At 42.9% G+C, this 20,465-nt stretch overlaps 1 protein-coding gene across 7 annotated transcripts in view; it reads right to left on the minus strand.

The window, feature by feature from the left end:
- LOC135510771 (fibroblast growth factor receptor 2-like) overlaps positions 1 to 20,465 on the minus strand; it is a 122,439-nt gene that overhangs the window by 94,674 nt on the left and 7,300 nt on the right. For 5 of the 7 annotated variants that reach the window (XM_064931973.1, XM_064931974.1, XM_064931972.1 and 2 more), the window contains exon 3: positions 266 to 535. The exons of the other annotated variants lie outside the window; for them this stretch is intronic. In XM_064931973.1, the coding sequence (XP_064788045.1) occupies positions 266 to 535 (270 nt within the window). The remainder of the gene's footprint in view (positions 1 to 265; positions 536 to 20,465) is intronic. 7 annotated transcript variants of the gene reach the window in all.

A 20,465-nucleotide genomic window follows, 5' to 3' on the forward strand; every position in this document is an offset into this window, starting at 1 on the left:
AAAGGCAGCACCGCCTCCCAAGAACAGGGATGTAGGTGCAACTCGAACCCACACAGGTAAAGTAGCTGAAGCCACATTGCAGTCCAGCAACTATCCACACTGCCTACACTGACTGTCCTTTTCATGACACGGCGTATGTGTAAACCAGAGCAATATGAAAGCATACTGTAAGACCTACACCATGCCCTTGTCCTGCCCTGACAAGCTGGCCGGCTGACTGGCTGGTTACTCTCTGTCCTGCCTCCTTCATGGCACCCTGACTCACCTGTGACGTTCACTATGAAGCAGAGAGTGTCGCTGCCCTGAGGGCCCACAGTGCTGCACGCGTACAGCCCAGAGTCCTTGGGCGTGGCGTCGCGGATCTGCAGAACCTCCTGTTCTATCAGGGTGCGGTTGTTGGCCCCCAGAGTGGAACCATCCTTAGTCCAGGTGATGGCCCCGGGCTCCCCGGCCAGAAGGCAGCTGAGCTTCAGCAGTTCCCCCGGGTGCACCGAGCACACGGTGGGCTTAGAGATTTGGTATTTGGTCGGAGGCTCTGCAGAGCGAAGGAAGGGGAGGAGGAAAGTGAGGAGGGTTGTGCACAGAAAGGAGGTAGGAAACTCAGGGGAAAAGGTGGGAGAATAAGAAATAAGCAATAGTCTAAAAAAAACACATAACCCCATGGATGCACTTAAATCAACATCATGCCAAGAGGTGCGATACAGTGAGAGAGAAGAGGCCCAAACACATATTAAAACCATAAATTAGGACATCAACCCCATAACCCCTTGTGGATCCATCAGTCAGCCCCATTCTAAACATTATCTTGTGTTGGGTTGTACTTTCATGAGTAAAGCATGCAGTTATGGCCCAAAGCAGAAGGTGGAGAGTGGAAAGTGGTGTGGAGGTGGAGCCTGTAAGAATAAAAACCAATAATTGTGCCCAGGCAGATAGACAGACAGACCTCCCTTTCAGAAAAAATACCAGGCAGCCAGTGTGAAACAGCAGGGAAAGCCAGATACCTCCAAAATGAAAATATATACAGTACCAGTCAAAAGTTTGGATACACCTACTCATTCAAGGGGTTTTCTTTATTTTTACTATTTTCTACAATGTAGAATAATAGTGAAGACATCAAAACTATTAAAAAACACATATGGAATCATGTAGTAACCAAAAAAGTGTTAAACAAATCAAAATATATTTATTTTTTGCCTTGGTGACAGCTTTCCCCACTCTTGGCATTCTCTCAACCAGCTTCACCTGGAATGATTTTCCAACAGTCTGGAAGGAGTTCCCATATATGTTGAGCACTCCATCACTCTCCTTTTCTGTGGTCGGCAGGGTATCTCAAGTGGTTAGAGAGTTGACTGTAAGGCCAAGGTTGCAAGTTCAAACCCCAGCTGACAAGGTACAAATCTGTCGTTCTGCCCCTGAACAGGCAGTTAACCCACTCTTCCTAGGCCATCATTGAAAATAAGATTTTGTTCTTAACAGACCTGCCTAGTAAAATAAAAAATAGCCCTTACACAGCCTGGAGGTCTTTTTTGGTCATTGTCTTGTTGAAAAACAAATGATAATGACACTAAGAGCAAACCAGATGGGATGGCGTATCGCTGCAGAGTGCTGTGGTAGCCATGCCGGGTAAGTGTTCCTTGAATTCTAAATAAATCACTGACAGTGTCACCAGCAAAGCACCGCCGCACCATCACACCTCCTCCTCCATTCTTCACGGTGGAACCACACATGCGGAGATCATCTGTTTACCTACTCTGTGTCTCACATGGCGGTTGGAACCAAACATCTCAAATTTGGACTCATCAGACCAAAGAGCAGATTTCCACTGGTCTAATGTCCATTGCTCATGTTTCTTGGCCCAAGCAAGTCTCTTCTTATTATTTGTGTCCTTTAGTAGTGGTTTCTTTACAGCAATTCGACCATTAAGGCCTGATTCACACAGTCTGCTCTGAACAGTTGATGTTGAGATGTGTCTGTTACTTGAACTCTGTGAAGCATTTATTTGGGCTGCAATTTCTGAGGCTGGTAACTCTAATGAACTTATCCTCTGCAGCAGAGGTAACTCTGGGTCTTCCTTTACTGTGGCGGTCCTCATGAGAGCCAGTTTCATCATAGCGCTTGATGGTTTTTGCGACTGCACTTTCAAAGTTCTTGACATTTTCCGGATTGACTGGCCTTTTTGTCTTAGAGTAATGATGGACTGTCGTTTAACTTTGCTCATTTGAGCTGTTCTTGCCATAATATGGACTTGGTCTTTTACAAAATAGGGCTATCTTCTGTATACCACCCCTACCTTGTCACAAGACAACTGATTGGCTCAGACGCATTAAGAAGGAAAGAAATTCCACAAATTAACTTCTAACAAGGCACACCTGTTAATTGAAATGCATTCCAGGAGACTGCCTCATGAAGCGGGTTGAGAGAATGCCAAGAGTGTGCAAAGCAGTCATCAAGGCAAAAGGTGGCTACTTTGAAGAATGTCAAATATAAAATACATTTTGATTTGTTTAACACCGTTTTGGTTACTCCATGATTCCATAGGTGTTATTTCGTAGTTTTGATGTCTCCACTATTATTCTACAATGTAGAAAATAGTCAACAAAGAAAAACCCTTGAATGAGTAGGTGTCCAAACTATTGACTGGTACTGCAGTGCATTACTTTTGACTAGAGCCATATGGGACCAGAGCCTTACTTTGGAACTATGTGCCCTGGCCAAAATTGGTGCACTATATTGGAAATAGTGTGCCTTTTGAGATGCTACCTATACGTTGACACGGGAGTGAAAATTAATTCCTGTCCCGTCTTGTCAAATTTTTCCTGGTACTGTCCTGATCCTGCAACAGTTATATAACCCCGGGTACTTCCCTATCTTATCCCGATCAAAATTCACTCCCATCCTGTCCCGTGCTAATTTTTCCACACATAAAAAAGGAATAACTTCCTGCTTCAGCTACTCGTCTGTCTGTCCCCTGCTCTGCATGTGTGTAGCCATAGCAACTGCTCCGTTTGGCTGCTGCATAGCACTCATAAGACACTTGCCTGCACACACAGCTGATAACAACCACATTACGTGATTTTGGCAATGAAGGCAGCCCTTCTACTAACCCAGTGTCGGATGAACTCATGGATATGGAACGTTGGGTCACGATTTCGAAACATTTGGCCTCAACGAGATTAAATGCCGCACATATCTGCCACCCTACTCTTTACCTCAGATGGCATGGGTTTAGTTAAATACGCAAACAATTGGGCTTGACCGGTAACGTTGTTGGTACTAGAGCAGCTATGCCGCTTCAGGCCGCTTGTCCCACGCTCCGGTTGGTATTTGATTAAACCGCTGCATTTTTTTACAAGCCGTGTAATCCGTTTCTTCATTGTCAAAGACATCTATCCACTTTAGCAAAAACATTGCTCTTTCCTTTTAATGACTCAAATGTTAGTGATGGGTCCTAGGCTGCAACGAGACGTTGCAATTCCTCTCTTGAAAGCTTCATCATTCCCTGACGTACGTTGGCATCTGAGGTAAAGTAGTGACTGGCAGTGGCTACAACTATATTCGTTTTTTTTAGATGAAATGCATGACATGTTGTTAACCCCCCACCCCCTGTACTGCCCATTCCTGTGGACTGTCGATCCTGACCCAAACTAACCTTTAGAACTTCACTCCCATTCCTGTTCCCATGTCTCTCTGTGATGCCACAGCTGCATGGATTCAATCCACCTTTCTGAACGCATTACGAGTGAGCATGGAAAACCATTAGGCTAATGGTTTACATTTACATTACATTTAAGTCATTTAGCAGACGCTCTTATCCAGAGCGACTTACAAATTGGTGAATTCACCTTCTGACATCAGTGGAATAGCCACTTTACAGTTTAGACACTGATATGATGCCAATGTAAATTGCATATTGCAATGTATATTGAATCCAGGCCCAGTCACCCCCAGGCTCTCCCACACATTCTGACATAACACAAGTGTTTCCCTGAGGAAAAAGTTAGCTGGGGGGAGTGGGTAAATGCAGGGTCTTCCTGCGGGTGGCAGAAGATGGGGTCTTTCTGGGGCATACATCCCCCACCCCCCCACAAAACGCAGTTTTGTTTGCAGTGGCAGCCACGATTTAGCACCGGCGTGACCCCACACACACAGAGACAGAGACAGAGAGAGAGAGAGAGAGAGAGAGAGAGAGAGAGAGAGAGAGAGAGAGAGAGAGAGAGAGAGAGAGAGAGAGAGAGAGAGAGCGAGGATTCTCTGGATCAACTCAGTCTACAGATCTCAACACTCAGTAAAACCCTTTTATTATAAAATAATTTTTTTTAAACTTGGCAGAGATTTTTGGATGTTTAATGATGAGCAAAACACTGTGTTTGTGTGCGTGCATGTCTGTGCATGTGTGTTCTTTCTCAGGAAAGGGGCTGAGCTGGGAAAGATAAAAAGGATTTAAGGGGAAAATAAACTCCCAACAACAAGGAAAACATTTATTAAAATCTCCAGTTCTGTATGTGTCTAAAGTGTCTTTTGGCTGACTGTCTAATTGTACACTAATATTTACAGGCATAGTTGATGAAGATTACTTTATTGGTCAGTCGCATAGAAACTGACATTTTTGTTCCCATGTTTTTTATTTTACCTTTTTTTTACCAGGCAAGTTAGTTAAGAACAAATTCTTATTTTCAATGACTGTCTAGGAACAGTGGGTTAACTGCCGGTTCAGGTGTAGAACAACAGATTTGTACCTTGTCAGCTCAGGGGTTTGAACTTGCAACCTTGCGGTTACTAGTCCAACATTCTAACCACTAGGCTAAACCCAACCCCTCTGCAAGACACACATACATACAGTATACAGCTTTTTGGAGATGTACAGGGGCTGACACACTGGGCACCCGAGGAGCTGTTGTTGTGGGAGGTTAAGTGCCTTGCTCACGGGCACAATGGCATATAGGACTTGATACCCTTCGGTTGCCAGCTAATTTCCCAACAGATTTTTCCAGCCGGACCCAGGATTCAATGCAGAAACCCTCCGGTTGCTGGCTTTCCTCTCTAACCGCTAGGCTACCTGCAACCCCAGGTATCGAAGCATTCCCAACCATTCCTGTGCCTCAGCACAACTTTTTCTCTTTCCTTTACTCCTGAAATAATGAACCTTTCCCTCTCTACCCAACACCACCACCCAGTGTGTTTGGTCTGGAGAGGAGTGTGTGTTGTTTGATGGGGGCTATATTCAGCACCTTTCCCTAGTAGCGGGGGCCACTCTGTCATTTAATTTAATAGTTATTGAATCTGTGTTTCCCTCCATTGTGTAATCAAAGACTTTGGAAAGAGCTGTTGTGTTAGCCTGTTGCCTGATTCAGGCCTTGGCCTCAGTTAGGGAGCTAGGCCTCTCTATCTCTGTCTGTTAACACAGAAGAGAGAAGAGAGAGAACGGGTGTACAGAAAGCCGATATGCACAGAACTGAGAGGGGATGGTCATATACTATACATATACTATGACAGGGACCATGCATTGCACACACCCAGAATGGGGGGGGGGGCAAGTCATGGTAAAAAAAAAGACATGTTGGGCAAATGAAAGCAGAGATGGAGGGTAAACTAAGAAGAAGAACTGGGAGGGGCTCCCTCACTCCAAATGGTGGTACTTCGAAAGGCATGCTTAAGTGTTACTTTTAGGTGTTCTATATCAATTACATTTCAATTTAAGGGCTTTAGTGGCATGGGAAACTTATGTTAACATTGACAAAGCAAGTGAAGTTGATAATAAACAAAAGTGAAATAACCAATACAAATTAACAGTAAACATTACACTCACAGAAGTTCCAAAAAGAATAAAGACATTTCAAATGTCATATTATGTCTATATACAGTGTTGTAACGATGTGCAAATAGTTAACGTACAAAACTGCTTTGTGTGCATTTGTCCGTCTCCATGAAGGCCTCTCCTCCCTCATTCTGCTCTTTCACGTCCTCTTTCCCTCCTCCTGTCCTTTTCCTCCCCCATGACACTGTTGACCTGACCCTGATCCCATCGCTAAACCTGTTGACACCTTCAGGATTCCCAACTATTCATGTGAACCATGGGGACCACCACAATCACACCTTGAAACACACACACCCACCAGGGTTTCTGCCAGGAAAATTTGGCGCCGTCCAAATGACTGGTAAGATTTTCATTTATCGGACATTTGAGAAATGTACCGACGTCCATATGCATTGGGTGCGTAAACCAAGCAGCCAGCGCCATCAATAACCAAGGGATATTTGCTAGATGAGCCACATTTAGAGTATGTGTCCTTAAAAACAGCCTATAACTTAATTACAAAAACACTATTCCTTGCGTTTCAATGTCTAGCAAATGCAAAACTTTAAAGCCAATTGTTTTATTGGTTTTTACTTACCTAAAACGATAATTGTCCACCCCATGGTTCAGCTGTCGGAGATTTGAGGCCTAAATGCATCAGGGTATTGCATGCATAGGCCTATGGGCATAGGTGTCCACTCTATGATTTTAATATTAAAAAATATGTTTAAAGGAAAAGAAGCCTAGGTCTAGCCCCAGAGAGAGAGATGCTGGCTGCATGCTATGACACCGACATGCATTTCTATATCCTTGTCAGATACAGTGATTCTTCCTTTAAAAAAGTTACAAGCTTATGTCGCGACTGTTAGTGGTAGATGGTGGCATTCTGTCATTGCACCATACTATCACAAGGGGCAGTTAGAGCGCAGATCTATCGATAGTCTAAACTGTGGTAATTAATGGAGGTGTTTTTAGTCTAATAGTCTCTCCTCTGGCACTAGAGTCCTGCATCAGGCAACAACAACAACAAACTGTTGGTGGTCCTGGAGTTAAAAAGAACTTGGGTATATACAATGGGGGATTTTCACTTGACGTGTGGAATGAGGAATTTCGAAAAATACGCACAGTGGGCTTTTGGTTTCTCTCCCTCTAAAAACAGAAACAAATCATTCTAAATAACAAACTGGCTTTATTTACATATAAGTAAGAAAGTCTCACCCCATTTTCAAGAATGACCGTTTCCCCATTATTTACATTACAATCGCTCACTTTTGGTTATTTGAAACAAAATCCTTTCCAAAATATTGTTATTTTTTATAACAGGCCACAGAGAGTTGGTTGCAATTTCAGTAAAAAAAAAACATTAAAAGTAAGGAACTTGTCTGTCGGCCCTGGATTAAAGACCAAAATTGTGATAAACGAAAATATGTACCAGTTTCATTTAAGGACCACGGGTAACAAGTCTAATAAAGAAGTTTTGAGGTATTGCTCGCCTGAGGTAGAGTACCTTACGATAAGCTGTAGACCACTATATACCAAGAGAGTTCTTATTATGCCACATCCGCATCGAGCTAAAGGCTAGAGCTGCTGCTTTCAAGGAGCGGGACACTAATCCGGACGCCTATAAGAAATCCCGCTATGCCCTCAGATGAACCATCAAACAAGCAAAGCATTAATTCAGGATTAAGATTGAATCCTACTACACCGGCTCTGACGCTCATCGAATGTGGCAGAGCTTGAAAACTATTATGGACTACAAAGGGAAACTCAGACACAAGCTGCCCAGTGACGCAAGCCTACCAGATGAGCTAAATGCCTTTTATGCTTGCTTCGAGGCAAGCAACACTGAAGCATGCACGAGAGCACCAGCTGTTCTGGATGACTGTGTGATAATTCACACAGGGCCAGACGGATTACCAGAATGTGTACTCAAAGCATCTAGGGACCAACTGGCAAGTGTCTTCACTGACATTTTCAACCTCTCCCTGACCGTGCCTGTAATACCGACATGTTTCAAGCAGACCATCATAGTCCCTGTGCTCAAGGAAGTGAAGGTAACCTGCCAAAATGATTATTCCCGTAGCACTCACGTCAGTAGCCATGAAGTGCTTTGAAAGGCTGGTCATGGCTCACATCAACAGCATCCTCCCGGATACCCTAGATCCAATTTGCATATCGCCACAACAGATCCACAGACTACGTAATCGAACTCCACACTGCCCTTTCCCACCTGGACAAAAGGAACACCATGCTGTTCACTGACTCCAGAGCAGCGTTCAAGACCATAGTGCCTACGAAGCTCATCACTAAGCTAAGGAACCCTGGGACTAAACACCTCCCTCTGCAACTGGTTCCTGGACTTCCTGACGGGCGGCCCCCAGTTGGTAAGCGTAGGCAACAACACGTCTGACACGCTGATCCTCAACACTGGGGCCCCTCAGGGGTGTGTACTTAGTCCCTTCCTGTACTCCCTGCTCACCCACGACTGCGTGGCCAAACACGACTCCATTACCATCATTAAGTTTGCTGACACAACAGTGGTAGGGCCGATCACCAACAATAACGAGAGAGGTCAGAGAACTGGCAGTGTGGTGCCAGGACAACAACCACTCCCTCAATGTGAGTAAGACAAAGTAGCTGATGGTGGACTACTGGAAAAGGCGGGCCAAACAGCCCCCATTAACTTTGATGGGGATGTAGTGGCGCGGGATGAGAGTTTCAAGGTCCTTGGTGTCCATATCATGGTCCAAACACAATAAGATGGCCGTGAAGGGGGCACAACAAACCCCCCCCCCCCCCATGGGTCCCCAGGTCCTCAAACAGTTCTACAGCTGCACCATCGCGAGCATCCTGACCAGTTGCATCACCGCCTGCTATGGCTACTGCTCGGCATCTGACCGTAAGGCGCTACAGAGGGTAGTGCGTATGGCCCAGTACATCACTGGGGCCAAGCTTCCTGCCATCCAGGACCTATATAATAGGCGGTGTCAGAGGTAAATCCATAAAATTGTCAGAGACTCCAGTCATCGAAGTCATAGACTGTTCTCTCTGCTATCGCATGGCAAACGGTACCGGAGCACCAAGTCTCAGACCAAAGGGTCCTTGACAGCTTCTACCCCCAACCCATAAGACTGCTGAACAATTAATCAACTGGCCACCGGACTATTTACATTGACCCCCCCCTACTGCTACTCGCTGTTTATTATCTATGCATAGTCACTTCACCCCTACCATGTACAAATTACCTCAACTAACCTGTATCCCTGCACACTGACTCGGTACCAGCACTCCCTGTATATAGCCTCGTTATTGTTATTTTATTGTGTTACTTTTTATTATTTTTTACTTTAGTTTATTTGGTAAATATTTTCTTAACTCTTCTTGAACTGCACTGTTGGTTAAGAGCTTGTAAGTAGGCATTTCACGGTAAGGTCTACACTTGTTGTATTTGGCACGTGACAGTCTAATTTGATTTGATTTACAATGGTGTTTGTATTCCATTTGTTGCCGTTCTCTTGGGGCAACAGGTCACAATTCTTGTTGCTGTAGTAGCACACTGTTATTTCACCTGATATGGGAGTTTATCAATATTGGATTTGTTTTCAAATTCTTTGTGGGTCTGTATAATCTGAGGGAAATATGTGTCTCTATGGTCATAAATTTGCCAGGAGTTTAGGAAGTGCATCCCAGTTTGCACCTCATTTTGTGGGCAGTGGGCACATAGCCTGTCTTCTCTTTCTCTCTCGCTCTCTCCCACCCTTGGTGACAGTTATTATTAGCATGTCTATCAAGTGTGACAGACTGGTGCTGTCGCACTCCTCTCCTCTCTTCTCTTCATTCACACCATCCTGACAAGAAGTAATCATGCTCCCTGAGAGACTATGGCAAAAGTGCTGCAACCAATTCACACACCAAAATACACTCGTCTATCTGTCTTTCTCACTCCATCTGTCCAACTGTCTGTCATATCTGTGAGCAGACTAAGCACCAACAGTACAAGTATCAAAGGAGCATGAGATACGTACATAGAGAGCAGTGGGATTTTCTAAAATGTGTGTGATCATAAAACAAGACACTGCTGTAAACCAGCAAGCTCTTCCCGCCCATCTCTCTCACCTTTAGTTTAGTGGATAATGGGATGGTAGGACTGAAAGTCATTACAAAGTGTACACACACACACGCATAAGCATGCACAGGTGTAACAGTTGTTAAAGTACTTTGTGAATTTTTCCTTCTCTTCACTCTAATTAGGGGCTGTCAATGGGTATATACAAGTAATACCTCTCAGATTGCAGTTCCTAGGGCTTCCACTAGATGTCAAAAGTCTTTAGAAAGAGTTTAAGGCTTGTTTTTTGAAAAATTAGCTAGAATTTGTAGTTTTTGTAAGTGGCTCCCATTTTGGCTGTAGTGTTTGTAGCGCGTTCCGGTGAGGGCGCGCACTTCATTATTTATCTCCGGTAATGACAATACTATAGTCCATCTTAAATTGTATAGTTTATTTACATATTAGGGTACCTGAGGATTGATTATAAACGTTCTTTGACTTGTTTGGAAGAAGTTTATTGGAAACTTACGTGATTCATTTGTATGTATTTTGAACGAGGGAAACCGGTTAAGCGTGCCAACTAAACTGACTTTTTTTGGAATATAAAGGAGGACTTTATCAAACAACAGGACCATTTGTTATGTAGCTGGGACTTTTGTGATTGCAACCAGACGAAGATCTTCAAAGGTAAGTGATTTATTTTATTGCTATTTCTGACTTTCGTGACGCCTCTGCTTTGTTGGAAATGTATGTAATGCCTTTGTGGGGCACTGTCCTCAGATATTCTCATGGTGTGCTTTCTCCGTAAAGACTTTTTGAAATCTGACAAAGAATAAGCTTCTTTTTTTCTTCCCCCGCTAGCGGGATCCGAACCGTAATAATCGATAAGAAAAAAAAAACATAAAACTCCTTCAATTTACAATTCAGAATAATGGTCTTATTACATAGGGCCGGGGAATGAAGCTACAGCAACCGTTTACAGACAGAGAACGCAGCTACAGTAACATGTCAATAGTGTCTGGATTATTTGATTTCCAGTTCTGGTTGCCTAGTAATGGACTTTAGTCCCTTCAGAAGAGGCATTCGTTTTTACAGACAAGTAAAATGTCCGTTCATATCACCAGAGAAGGTTCTGTGTCAGCATTTTTTTTAAACGTAGTGTACCCTAACAGACAAACAAACAGGCCGCAGCCGATGCACTTTCAAGGGGCCACATTTCATTATGTCTGTAATTTAATATGAGGTAAAAACTAAGAGTAGGCAACCCTGTGCTTGCAAGACTGGCCCGAAGACATCGGTGCCATGAATAGGCTAGGATATTCTGCACGCAACAGACCGAAGACTGAACACACACTTGCATCATTAGCAAAGAGACAGAGTAGGCAAGCGTGCTCATATGTTTTGGTAATCTGTATCTCAGGTCTTGTCTTGCATGCCTTGCAAATTCACCAAGTAGCCTATAGTTTGCTTCTTCCTCTCTGGTCTTATTTTAATTACACAACTTCCCCAGGCCTTCATAGCCTATCGGCTATAACACTGAAAATAATATATGTTTTGTGATAACTTTATAACGTTGGGGGAAAAATTAAATAAAAAATGTTTAACGTTAAGGATCACAACATTTTAACGTTTAACTGTTCACACCCCTTGTATGTACTATGCAGGCACCGGAGCTGAGCCATAAGGGAGACTAGCCATCTACCACCCCACTACCACTATCAGATTAGCCTATGTTTTTGTCCCCCCACACTTTGGTTTTGACATCACCATCACCCACTAATTAACCTGCCATTTTTCCTGACTAAGTGTGTGAGCTAGTAATGTATCAATATTTATAATTTATATATTAGCTATGAAATAGCCAATATATTCTATTCTATTCTCCTCCCTCTCCTCTCAAAGGTGATTGCAGTCCATGTTATACAGGGCAAAGTTGATCATTTCAAATAAAAAAATGACTTCACTGTATCACAATTCAAAATAATATATTTTGTAAGCCCATTCAGATACACTAAATTGACTGTGCTTATTTTAAAAACAGCTTGTAAAATTATATACATTTGAAAAGATGTCATGGTTGCTTTAGTTTTTCAACCTTTTGAAAAAAACTATAGTTTTATTGACATCATTTGTCAGTTTCAACAATTGTTTACAGTGTACCTGTGGATGTATTTCAAGGTCTTTTCATTTTCCCATGATGTTCCCAATGTCAAGCAAAGTGCCTCTTTGCTTGACATCATGGGAACATCATGGGAACATCCCATGATGCTTGACATCATGGGAAAATGAAAAGAAATCATCACAAAAAATTGTAGACCTCCACAAGTCTGGTTCATCCCTGGGAGCAATTATCAAAGGTACCACGTCCATCTGTACAAACAATAGTACGCAACTATAAACAACATGGGACCACACAGCCGTCATACCGCTCAGGAAGGAGACGTGTTCTGTCAACTAGAGACGAACGTACTTGGAGGCCATCACAAAGCCCTGACCTCAATCCCATAGAAAATGTGTGGGCAGAACTGAAAAAGCGTGTGCAAGCAAGGAGGCCTACAAACCTGACTCAGTTACACCAAGCTCTGTCAGGAGGAATGGGCAAAAATTAATTCAACTTATTGTGGGCAGCTTGTGGAAGGCTACCCAAAACATTTGACCCAAGTTAAACAATTTAAAGGCAATGCTACCAAATACTAATTGAGTGTATGTAAACTTCTGACCCACTGGGAATGTGATGAAAGAAATGAAAGCTGAAATAAATCATTCTCTCTACTATTATTCTGACATTTCACATTTTTTAAATAAAGTGGTGATCCTAACTGACCTAAGACTGGGAATTTTAACTAGTTTAAATGTATTTGGCTACGGTGTTTGTAAACTTCTGACTTCAACTGTAGGTTGTCACTCAACTATTAAAGCCTAATATCAGGCATGCCATTTTAGCATTTGAATGCTGAAGATTCCTTGCAGATGAGCAAGAACAGGGACAGGTCGCCTACCTGTTGGTCAGCATGGTACTTTCGGAAGGTAAACACAAAAAAAAACATTTAACCGGTGATTCATAACATTTGAATACATTTTCTGACCGGTGAATGCGTTTTGGGGTCAGTGGACCAATGCACTTGTATCTTAAACATTTGAATCAGAGACTGATGCATATCGGTGAATCATTACAGCCCTACAATAATCCCTAAAGAGTTTGAGAAAATAATATTGATGCACTCGAACATTGCCACTCTATACCAGTAAATGCATATTAGCACATGCTAATATGCTAAAATATGATAAAACTACTTCTCATGAACCATAGAACCAAATGACACCAAATGTTTAATGTAGGCCTATGGTACATGACTTAACTTACTTTGGGAATAGGTAAGTGTAGGGCTGCACAATTTGGGAAAAACATTTACAAAATATTGTGATTGCAATTTTACTTGCGATTATAGGTAAACTGCTGGAATAATAGAACATTACAACATTTTTGTTGGAATACAGAGGGCACTTGGAATGCAGTTTTGTTTGGCATGACAATGAAAGAAAATGTAAGGGAGGCGATTGTTGTGACAGAGCAGCAACCAAAGTGTTGATCAGTGTTTCCCATAGGACCCCAATTAGATTTAAATAGATAGATACATTCAGACAAAGATTTTAAGAACAAGCGGTTGCACAAACAATGCTGATATACTCCACCACTGGTACCGGCATGTATTAGAGAAAAAGTTTACTAGCAAGATTAGCCTTATCTCAGTGGATTTAGCTTGCCGGCTAGCTAGCGATTAGCATTAGGGGCTAACACAAACTTTTGACATGTGCATGCTGTTTCCACTGACATTGCATGTTAGAGCAAAAACCAAGCCATGAGGTCGAAGGAATTGTCCGTAGCGCTCCGAGACAGGATTGTGTCGAGGCACAGATCTGGGGAAGGGTACAAAAGTATTTCTGCAGCATTAAAGGGTACCAAGAACACAGTGGCCTCCATCATTCTTAAATGGAAGAAGTTTGGAACGACCAAGACTCTTCCTAGAGCTAGCGGCTCGGCCAAACTGATCAATCAGGAGAAGGGTCTTAGTCAGGGAGGTGACCAAGAACCCGATAGTCACCCTGACAGAGCTCCAGAGATCCTCTGTGGAGATGGGAGAATCTTCCAGAAAGACAACCATCTCTGCAGCACTCCACCAATCAGGCCTTTATGGTAGAGTGGCCAGACGGAAGCCACTCCTCAGTAAATGGCACATGACAGCCCGCTTGGAGTTTGCCAAAAGGCACCTAAAGGACTCTGACCATGAAAAACAAGATTCTCTGGTCTGATGAACCCAAGATTGAACTCTTTGGCGTGAATGCCAACCCTCACGCCTGGAGGAAACCTGGCACCAAAGTGTGAATACTTTCCGAAATGCACTGTATATGTCCTTAGAAGCTGTGTGAATATAAAGTCACTGTATCCCTCTCATCGTCACTCAATGCCTAGGTTTACCTCCACTGTATTCACATCCTACCATACATTTGTCTGTACATTATGACTTGAATCTATTCTATCGCACCCAGAAACCTGCTCCTTTTACTCTCTGTTCCGAACGTACTAGACGACCAGTTCTTATAGCCTTTGGCCTTATCCTACTCCTCCTCTGGTGATGTAGAGGTTAATCCAGGCCCTGCAGTGCCTAGCTCCACTTCCATTCCCCAGGCACTCTCATTTGTTGACTTCTGTAACCGTAAAAGCCTTAGTTTCATGCATGTTAACATTAGAAGCCTCCTCTCCAAGTGTGTTTTATTCACTGCCACCAAAACCCCTGAAATTTCCATCGCTAACTATAACATTTTCCAACAAGAAAGAACTGCCAAAGGGGGCGGAGTTACAATCTACTGCAGAGAGAGCCTGCATAATTCTGTCTTACTATCCAGGTCTGTGCCCAAACAATTCAAGTTTCTACCTTTCCAGAAACAAGTCTCTCACCGTTGCCGCTTGCTAAAGACCACCTTTTGTCCCCAGCTGTGCCCTGGACACCATATGTGAATTGATTGCCGCCCATCTGTCTTCAGAGCTCGTGCTGTTAGGTGACCTAAACTGGGACATGCCACCCCGGCGATCCTGCAATCTAAACTTGATGCCCTCAATCTCACACAAATTATCAATGAACCACCAGGTACAACCCCAAATCCGTAAACATGGGAACCCTCATAGATATCATCCTAACCAACCTGCCCTCCAAATACACCTCTACTGTCTTCAACCAGGATCTCAGCGATCACTGCCTCGTTGTCTGCATCCATAATGGGTCTGCGGTCAAACGACCACCCCCCATTCACTGCCAAACGATCCCTAAAACACTTCACCAAGCAGGCTTTTCTAATCGACCTGGCCCGGGTATCCTGGAAGGATATTAACCTCATTCCATCAGTAGAGGATGCCTGGTTATTCTTTAAAACTGCTTACCTCGCCATCTTAACCTTTTTGGGATAGGGGGCAGCATTTTCACTTTTGGATGAATAGCGTGCCCAGAGTGAACTGCCTCCTACTCTGACTCAGATGCTAATATATGCATATTATTAGTAGTATTGGATAGAAAACACTCTGAAATTTCTAAAACTCATATGGCAGTTGAAAACCTGAGAAAAATCCAACCAGAAAGTGGGACATCTGAGGTTTGTAGTTTTTCAAAGCTTGGTCTACCGAATACACATTGAGATATGGATAAAGTGTCACTTCCTACGGCTTCCACTAGATGTCAACCGTCTTTAAAAACGAATGAGGATTCTACTATAAAGGAGGGGCTCATGAGACCTCTGAGTCAGTGGTCTGGCAGAGAGCCTTGGTCTCATGACGCGCGCTCCAGACAGAGTTACCTCTCGTTCCAGTGCTTTTCTGAAGACAAAGGAATTCTCCGGTTGGAACATTATTGATGTGTTATGTTAAAAACATCCTAAAGATTGATTCCATACATCGTTTCACCTTTTTCTAAAGGACTGTAACCAAACTTTTCGAGTTTTTGTCTGGATGAAGTGCCTGCGCCTCATGAAGATGGATTACTGGGCTGAACAAGCTAACAACAAGTGGCTATTTGGACATAAATGATGGAACTTTATGGAACAAATCAGTAATTTATTGTCGAACTGGGATTCCTGTGAGGGCCTTCTGATGAAGATCATCAAAGGTAAGTTAATATTTATGGTGTTGTTTCTAACTTTGTTGATTCCAAAATGGCAGATATTCCTCTGGCTGTTTTGGGTTCTGAGCTCCGTTCTCAGATTATGCTTTTTCCGTAAACTTTTTTGAAATCTGACACAGCGGTTGCATTAAGGAGAAGTCTATCTTTAATTCTGTGAATAACATTTGCATCTTTTATCAATGTTTATTATGAGTATTTCTGCAAAATCACCGGATGTTTTGGAATCAAAACATTACTGCACGTAAGGCACCAATATAAACTGAGATTTTTGGATATAAATACGCACATTATCGAACAAAACATACATGTATTCTGTAACATGATGTCCTATGAGTGTCATCTGATGAAGATCATCAAAGGTTAGTGATTTAATTTTATCTATATTTCTGCTTTTTGTGACTCCTCTCTTTGGCTGGAAAAATGGCTGTGTGTTTTTTCAACTTGGCTATGACCTAACATAATCATATGTTGTGCTTTAGCTGTAAAGCCTTTTTGAAATCGGACACGATGGGGAGATAAACATCTTATTAATCTTTCATTTGCTGGATTGGACTACTGTGTGAAAGTTACATATTTCGAAAAATATTTTTGAATTTCGCGTGCTGCCTTTTCAGAGGAATGTTTTCGAGGGGTTCCGCTAGAAAGGTGAAATAATCATGCCCCATTCAAAAAATGTAGAACCAGGACCAGATATAATCCTTGGGTCACTCCAAACCTGACTGCCCTTGACCAACACAAAAACATCCTGTGGCGTACTGCATTAGCATCGAATAGCCCCCGCGATATGCAACTTTTCAGGAAAGTTAGGAAGCAATATACACAGGCAGTTAGGAAAACAAAGGCTAGCTTTATCAAACAGAAATATGCATCCTGTAGCACAAACTCCATAAAGTTCTGGGACACTGTAAAGTCCATGGAGAATAAGAGCACCTCCTCCCAGCTGCCCACTGCACTGAGGCTAGGAAACACTGTCACCACCGATAAATCCACGATAATTGAGAATTTCAATAAGCATTTTTCTACGGATGGTCATGCTTTCCACCTGGCTACCCTTACCCCGGTCAACAGCCAGGCACCCCCCACAGCAACTTGCCCAAGACTCTCAATTTCTCTTTCACCCAAATCCAGCTAGCTGATGTTCTGAAAGAGCTGCAAAATCTGGACCCCTACAAATCAGCCGGGCTAGACAATCTGGACCCTCTCTTTCTAAAATTATCCACCGCAAATGTTGCAACCCCTATTACTAGCCTGTTCAACCTCTCTTTCGTATCGTCTGAGATCCCCAAAGATTGGAAATCTGCCGCGGTCACCCCCCTCTTCAAAGGGGGAGACACTCTAGACCCAAACTGGTACAGACCTATATCTTTCCACCCTGCCTTTCTAAGGTCTTCGAAAGTCAAGTTAACAAACAGTTCACCGACCATTTCGAATCCCACCGTACCTTCTCGCCAGGCAATCTGGTTTCCGAGCTGGTCATGGGTGCACTTAAGCCACGCTCAAGGTCCTAAACGAAATCATAACTGCCATCGATAAGAGACAATACTGTGCAGCAGTATTCATCGAACTGACTATCCAACCGATCCTTGAGACTTCGGCGGTCATTTACAAAATAGCCTCCAACACTCTACTCAGCCAATTGGATGTAGTCTGTCACAGTGCCATCCATTTTGTCACCACAGCCCCATATACTACCCACCACTGCGACTTGTATGCTCTCGTTGGCTGGCCCTTGCTTCATATTCGTCGCCATACCCACTGGCTCCAGGTCATCTACAAATCTTTGCTAGGTAAAGCCCCGCATTATCTCAGCTCACTGGTCACCATAGCAGCACCCACCCGTAGCACACAGTCCAGCAGGTATATTTCACTGGTCACCCCCAAAGCCAATTCCTCCTTCGGCTGCCTTTCCTTCCAGTTCTCTGCTGCCAATGACTGGAACAAACTGCAAAAATCACTGAAGCTGGAGACTCATATCTCCCTCACTAACTTTAAGCACCATCTGTCAGAGCAGCTCACAGATCACTGCACCGGTACATAGCCCATCTGTAAATAGCCCATCCAGCTACCTCATCCCCATACTGTAATTTATTTATTTTGCACCACAGTATCTCTACTTGCACATTCATATTCTGAACATCTTACACTCCAGTGTTTAATTGCTAAATTGTAATTATTTCGCCACTATGGCCTATTTATTGCCTTAGCTCCTTTATCTTGCCTCATTTGCACACACTGTACATAGACTTTTTCTATTGTGTTATTGACTGTATATTTGTTTATTCCATGTGTAACTCTGTGTTGTTTGTGTCGCACTGCTTTGCTTTATCTTGGCCAGGTCGCAGTTGTAAATGAAAACTTGTTCTCAACTAGCCTACCTGGTTAAATAAATAAATAAAATATATATATATATATATATATTTATATTTATATATAATTAGCATCACTAACAGCTACACAAAGTGGTATACATATAGGCCCTATAGAACAGCAGGACACGACATTCAGGTAAATTTGCCAGGAAAGCGAATTATGTATAATTTCAATAGCAGGATTCATAGAAACATTGGCAAGTCAAATTCAACGACTTTCAATTATTTTTCAAGGATTAAATTGCAATTTTCAAGGACCTACATTTTATATTTAATTGTTGTAATAGCCAATAGAAAAACAAACTCTTAAAATGTATGCCAAAAAAGTATGCATTACCACATTACCATAATGCATTTTTCAATAGGCCTACCCAATGGAATTATACATTTACATTCTAAAATATGTCCGAATAATGTGAGCATTTCCTGACTAAATAGACAGCATGCTCCCGACACAAACACATTAATGAAGTCTGTCCATGTGGTAGCTAGTCATTCTCGCCATTTGAGATGTTGAAGAGTTATTGAGGGGTTACTGTATCTTGTTTTACAACGAGAAAGTGACAAGTTGAATAATAATATTGGAGCAAATCAATTCAAAGTTTATTGGTTGCGTACACAGATTTGCAGATATTATCGTAGGTGCAGCGAAATGCTTGCAGAACTTCTAAATCGGCTACCATAACTTCAATGACTTTTCAAGGACCAAAGAGCCTCGAGGAAATTATTTTCAAGGTAGGCTATTCCATGATGACGGAGTTGTGCATCGCAAATATTCAACCAAGACTTTGAACTTTTTAAATACCTGGTTTGCGTACCCATTCTTGCCTTAGCATTTACAGGTAGAATTCATAACTTGGAACTGCTGCCGCTGTCAGTCATCAGTGCAAGCAAAAACTAGCTGTTTGAGAGCTGTGTGCTCTCTCTGCCCAACAGATTATCTATAGGCTATATGTGTGTAGCGAGCAGGTGATAAATAATCGAAACAGCAAACGACCAGCTTCAGGAATCCATCTGTTTTTTTTAAATAAATGACATAGCCTAGATTAAAAATTGCATTATTGAAATATTCACTACAGATGGGGATGAACGACTGGCCCGGGGGTTTCCCAAAACCCCCCCTCTAAGTTGAGCCCTGACACACAGATGGGCATTCCCGCGCCGTTGTTGCCTGTTCAGGAAGTTGGTTTATTTTTGGTCATTTGCACAGTACTGATGAATAAATCATAATGAAAACATGTTTACAAATTGCGAAGCAAAAACTAACGTGACCAGGTAAAAGAAATACACTGGTACCCACACTTACGACCAATTCAAAATGTGTGTCGCACTGCCAAGTCAAACCCTCGCAAATGCGACTGTTTTGGTCACCGCATCGAACCCTGCCCCCGCACTTTCATGGGGGCTCAGGATGCAATTTCCAGTCACTACCCTGCTCTGGAGTTCATTCCTACCCCAGTCATGCCAAGACTGGGCCCAGATATGTTTTGAGCTGATCAATGCCCATGGCAAACACACAAGGAAGGCAGACTGTGTTGTGGTCAACTTGTAGCATCCCTTGGTCACAGCCTGGAACAGGCACTCTCAGTTCTACCACCCTCTTATCAGACAGGTGTGAGGTAGTGGTGGAGTGACAACAAGGCGTTTTCTGCTGCATCGGCCAAGGCAAACAACAGTCCATATAACACCGATACACCTCCACACTAACTAGGCCTAACGGCAGGCAAGTAGGGGCCTATAAAAGTCCATTGTATAGAAGAGGCTATCAGGGTAACTGCCTGGCCACATTGACAGCAGGACTCAGGATAGTTTGTTTAGTTAGAGTTCAGCTCCACTGCCACTGGGGCATACACACACACAATAAGCACGCTCACCCACTCAAGTACACACACACCAAACACACACACAGTAAGCATGCTCACGCACACACACATCATTAACAGGCCAGGTGCAGGCAGACAGGCTGACACTTTTACACTTTTACAACCTGGATCCTACTGTTGTTTAGATATCACTGTGTTTGAGGTAAGTCATATGGCCACAATCTTTTCTCCACCACCCACTTTTATGAAAATGAACATGCAATA

The sequence above is a fragment of the Oncorhynchus masou genome, chromosome 23, assembly GCF_036934945.1.
Source record: "Oncorhynchus masou masou isolate Uvic2021 chromosome 23, UVic_Omas_1.1, whole genome shotgun sequence".
NCBI lineage: Eukaryota > Metazoa > Chordata > Actinopteri > Salmoniformes > Salmonidae > Oncorhynchus > Oncorhynchus masou.